The sequence below is a fragment of the Aplidium turbinatum genome, chromosome 15 (genome assembly GCF_918807975.1).
Source record: "Aplidium turbinatum chromosome 15, kaAplTurb1.1, whole genome shotgun sequence".
Lineage (NCBI taxonomy): Eukaryota > Metazoa > Chordata > Ascidiacea > Aplousobranchia > Polyclinidae > Aplidium > Aplidium turbinatum.
Window position 1 is genome coordinate 6,259,425 of NC_137486.1, and position 5,504 is coordinate 6,264,928.

At 37.4% G+C, this 5,504-nt stretch overlaps 1 protein-coding gene across 1 annotated transcript; it reads right to left on the minus strand.

Moving 5' to 3' along the window:
• Positions 1 to 2,000: 2,000 nt before the first annotated feature.
• Positions 2,001 to 4,901, minus strand: LOC145784742 (uncharacterized). Its single transcript, XM_082596594.1, has 3 exons — positions 4,772 to 4,901; positions 3,403 to 4,412; positions 2,001 to 3,332 (listed from the first exon to the last, which is right to left on the minus strand). Exons 1-3 carry the CDS (start codon positions 4,899 to 4,901, stop codon positions 2,001 to 2,003), a joined length of 2,472 nt encoding a protein of 823 aa, XP_082452720.1.
• Between the last annotated feature and the right edge of the window lie 603 nt (positions 4,902 to 5,504).

Below are 5,504 nucleotides of genomic sequence, written 5' to 3' on the forward strand. Positions count from 1 at the left end.
GGGAATGGAAGCAGTGTTTTAATAGCCATGGTACACAGTCTCGGATATTCTGCTTTTATTTTGACCCAGAAGCTTGCAAGGGAGTTTGATTCAAAAGATTTTCGCAAACCTTCATCAGCAGATAGATCCAATAATTTATCTTTTAAATCGACACTTATATTTAACTCTTCTACGTTTACAGTTGGTGCAAATGGGCTTCGAATCCATTCATTTCCTCTTCGTGGATCTTTTTGTTTCGGAAAATAATGTTGAATATGTTCCACCAAATTTGACAAATGTTCTGTGGCAGTATCTTGAACACATTTTACGTCCAAATTGTCTCCAGCAACGTCAAAGTACAGTAGAATTCGCCTATAACGGCACCTCTAGAGGATTGCAAAAACTGACGTTATTGCCGAATTGACGTTATAGACGAACTACCGCAAACTATTCCAAAACTGTCTTTTGATTAAAGAAAGATGTGTATAATCCAGCAGGTTTACTGTGTACCACCAAACTGACAAAAGTCACGCAGAAAATACAGTAAACAAAGAAACTGTTTAAAAAAAACAACCTACAGCGAAAGATGCAGGAAATTTGCGCAATACAGCTCGTTACATACCGTAGTAGAGCTGCTTTTTACACGTGATAGTTTTTCACGCGGGAATAAAGTTAATTCAGTTAATTAAAGTCCCTGCTGCGAACAACGTAGCAAAATAAAGGGAAGACATTTTGCAAGCAGCAGCGCTAACTGGATTAAAAGACTGACCGTTCGTGGTGAAAGTGATGGCTTAAAGTGACGTTATAAACGAACAAAAATACGTCTGGGGACCAATAAAGGGTGCTGTTACATGCGAATTGACGTTATAGGCGATGCTGTTATAGCCGAACTACAATGTACGTAAAAGATAGGAATTCTGCCGGGACCGAGCGAAATGTGACGTAATAGGCGATTTGACGTTATAAACGAAGCCGTTATAGGCGAATTCTACTGTAGTAGCTAACTTAGGAAACATGTCGTAACCATTGTTCGAGACTCGAATCTTCCATGCTTTCAGCTTTCGTTGCATGCCGTCAATTTTATCTGCTGTTGCAAAAAGTGAAGCATTTTTTCCTTGCATTGAAGTGTTAAGGCCATTCATAATAACGAAAATGTCAGTTATGTAAGCTAGCAAAGCAAGCCATTGTTCATCTAGAAATAGCTTCGCCCAATCTGGCTTTCTGTCACGCAAAAATACTGCCAGTTCGTTTCGGAGCTCATATACGCGTGATAAAACTTTTCCCCTCGACAGCCAACGCACACTAGAATGAAATAATAGTTGCCTGTGATCTGCTTGCATATCGTCGCATAAAAGGGCAAATAGTCTTGAATTAACTGCACTTCCTAACTGACCGCGTACCAGCAGCAAAGTGCTCGCGTACCGGCACCGGTACGCGTACCGGCGTTTGAGTAGCACTGCCCTACATCTTTATCATTGCGTCGTTGGTTATGTGTTAGGTGATGTTCAAGTCAAAGTTTAATTTACATTTATAAATAGTGTAAAGGTTTTCGATTAAGATTAAAATTGCAGTTTACCAATACACAACAACAATCACACCAACATGAAATTGAGGCATTCGATTAATGACAAGATACCAATAGAAATTTTCACATCATGAAGCGTTGGCTTAAATTTACTCAAATCAAATGACATCTTGCAATGTTAAAATTGCCAAAATGCATGTAAAATTGATAACGTAAACTGCTGTATAAATACCCAGTTGTTTCGAAAACATTTTCTTTGTTTGCTCGAACGAAGTCAATGGATTTTGATGAAAGTGAACCTAAGTTTGCAATCTCAATTTGAATAAGGTCAACCTCAATTTGACAACTTTTGAACTTTGTCAAGCACTGCTCCAATCATAAACTGGAACTAAGTAGGAAATAATTTTTGAACAAACATGAAACATAAAAGTGTGACACTGCAAACCTGCGTAGAACAGCACAACGACAATTACACAGTGAGACAGAATAATTCCAACTATTGGCAATCCAATATGGAGTTTATAAGATCCTTGCACTTGTTTATATCTTCATCATTGTCTTGTTGGTCACTTGGAACATGTTCACGCCTCAATTTAAGTTCCATTTGTAGATAATGCACAGCCTTTTTGGTGTCGTTGCTAATGAAATACAATTCTGCTGCTGAATGATAGCAATAACACAACTGAAATATTGGACATTCTGTATTTTGGATGATATCAATAGCAATATTCACATTATGGTTTGCTTGGTCATATTTTCCCAAATGTGTATAACACTTTGCTATGGAAAAATAGGTTTGAGATTTGAGAAGTGAATGAGCGCATGAACTATTATCAAGCATTTCATTATGATGTGCTAAACTTTGCTCGTATAAAATAATTGCTTCTTCGGGCAACTTCAATTCAAGCTTGCAATTCCCATTCGTAAGTGTCAGACCAGCTAACACACGATGAAAACGCGGAAGATGGGGTTTCACTTTTGTAATGCATTGCTCCACGTACAAACTGGCTTTTTCGTAACGACATAAGGAATACAACAACTCTGCCTTTAAATAGTAGAAGCTCATCATCCTTGACTTGGTCGGTTCATGATTTAACAACATTTCCTCGTCTACAACATCCAATTCTTTGGTGAACTTTTCTAAAACTTCAAGTGATTTGTGAAACTGTCGTTTCATCTTGTAGGTACAAGCCACTGAAAGGTATATTGTCAACAAGTCGTCCTTTTGTAATTCATGTTGTTTCAATTGAGAAAACCTTTTCCATTCCTCCAAAAGTAAATCATATCGCCATAGCAACAGAAGCATCCAAAATCTCGTGGAAAGTTTACATTTCAATTGTTTTAATTCAACAAGTGGAAGTTTTAGGTCAGAATGTTGACCTGATCGCAAAACTGCTTGTAAAGAACAGACAATGTTGAAATATTCAATCAAAGATTGTTCACCAGTGATACTAATAAGTTCATTCAGTGTTTTGTTGTCATTTTCCTTGTAATCTCTTTCTCCAATGACGTCATCTTGTCTTTTCTTTGCCATGTAAACTTTCAAGCGAGTCAGACAAGCCACAGACACTGCGTAGTGCAATCGCTTCTTAGTTTCGATATTAATTTTCTTATTTTTGTGGAGGCCATTGATGATTTCAAAACAAGAACGTTTATTAATCGAATGAAGTCGCCCAAGAGCTGCTATGAATATTGAAATGCTTCGATACATCACTCGCTTTATGTTGCAATGAAATTTCAGGGTGACATTTGCAAAGTTGACTTCGGCGTCGTATTGCATTAAATCTTCTCCGAGTGCGCTCATTTTGTGCGCACTCGGAGAAGTGCGCTTTTGTGTAAGTTTTGTGAAACTCTTTCTTGAAATCGATTGTAGGCTACACATCTATGTGTCCAGATACAAAGCATGTTTTTGTTAATATATCAGCAAGATGGTAGCCATTCTTCATGTCTTCATCGGTCTCAAGATACTTCACCATCTCACTGATCGGTTTAATTAACTCTGTGGTCCAAGGCTTGTTTTCAGTTCCTTGTGTTCTGCCAAGTGGAAACTTGCAAGCTTGTGGCATCATTCCGTCAAACGAAATGCCACGTGTTGTATGAGCATCAAAGAACCAGTCTCCATCAGGAATACTGAAGTCATTCAGCCAAGGAATGGCGACGCTTGGAAGAATCGTTTCTTTTAAGTTGATGATAATAATTTGGAAAATAACACTGAACCATCGAAAGAACTCTAATATTGCGTCATAATTGTCTTTGTGTTGCACTCCTTCCTCTAAAACAATCACATGCTCGAAGTCAGAGTAAGGAGTGATTTCTTTTCGAGCAAGTGATCCCATTCCAACAACAGAGTATTGACATGGGGGCTCTCCCATTATGTCGATGCATTGTTTAGAAGCGTAATCCATCAATTTTGTATAATCTTCAGTTATTTTGCTTTGAATATTTCGAACGAATTCTATTTGTTTTTTTTGCATGTCGTTCTCTAGTTTTCTTGAAGTTTTGGAAGAATTGACATCAAATTGTTTCAAACGTTTGTTGGTGCTTTCTCTCATTTCTTTCACTTTCAAACCAACATCTCGTGATATTTTGATTAAATCTGCTTTTGTATTTTCAGCTCCTGCTACTTCAAGTACATGAGAGCAAAGTTGTTTAAGATTGTTCTTAAATTCATCATTCGATGGTTGTCTTGTTATGGCAGCGTTGAAGAGAGCTGCACTTTGAATCAAACTGATTTTATCTGGACTTTTCTCTTTGTAAATAATTGCAAGTTGATGAAATATATCAGCAGATTTAAGTATGTTTTTTTCTTTTCCCTTTCCATCACAAACATTTTTTAATTCTTTTGCAAGTTTTATTTCTTTCAAATATTTCCTTCCATGACGATTCTCAGTTTGACTGCTTATTGTTCCTCATAAAAACGAACTGAATTTACGCACCACAAAGCACAATTTACTGTATGTCTACAATAATAAAAACTTTTTTTCTGGAGTAGAATAACAAGATTTCTTTAAATCAAAATTTAGCAGCGAAGTTAAGTTTGAAGTGAAACGCTTTGTCAACTTGAAACACTAACGGAGGCTATTGTTTTTTTAACATCTTTTTTAAATATCTTTCATACAGAGTTAGCATTTTTGTTGGCCGTTGGGTGACCGTTATTGGCACCAAGTCATCTGTGTATCTCCTCGTGGTGCGGCTGGAAGCAGTGCGGTTGACTAAACACAGAGGCGCTGAATAAAAGAACTGGCCTACCTACTTCAGTACTCTTACCAAGTCTAGAATGATGCAAAAGTTTAACAAAAATACGAGAAACAGCGTAAATGGGTCTCCGAGTTCTGGAAACCTGAGCCCCTCGCCCGGTAGTCGGAGCCATCAATGGCAGGGCTCCTTCGATCGTCATTCAACAACTGTAATTAATGCAAAAACATTCCGACAACGAACTCAAAGAATTGCCACATGGAATGTACGAACAATTTACCAACAAAGAAAACTGGACAATATTAGGCTATGCTAGAAATGGACAGAATGAGAATGAACTGCTTGGGTCTTTGCAAAGTAAGATGGACAAAAACTGGTCAATTTATGAAAGATGATAAAACAATTATATACTCTGGACTCTGGAGGTAATGAACATCAAAGAGCAGGGGTGTATTCCTAGCATTTTATTTGGGGGGGGGTCTCTATTAACACCTAGCTGTGTTGTTATAGACAAAGTAGGCTATGTATAAGTAATCGGTGTAGGTGAGCCAACAATCTTTACCTTTTTTTTTTAAAAGAAACACTGTTTGGTTTGTTTTCATTTCTGAACATCATATCGAAAAATAACTCACGCTAAAACATAGCTTGAAGTACAGAAAAAGGTAGAAGCAACAAAACGTGAAAACGTGGTTGAATCCGAAATAAACTCATAAGTTTGAAATTTGGCTTGGTTGCTACACTGCAATCTCCTTTGCTTTTTCTTTACTATACGTAGGCTTACACTTGAAACTTGCTTTGCATGAGC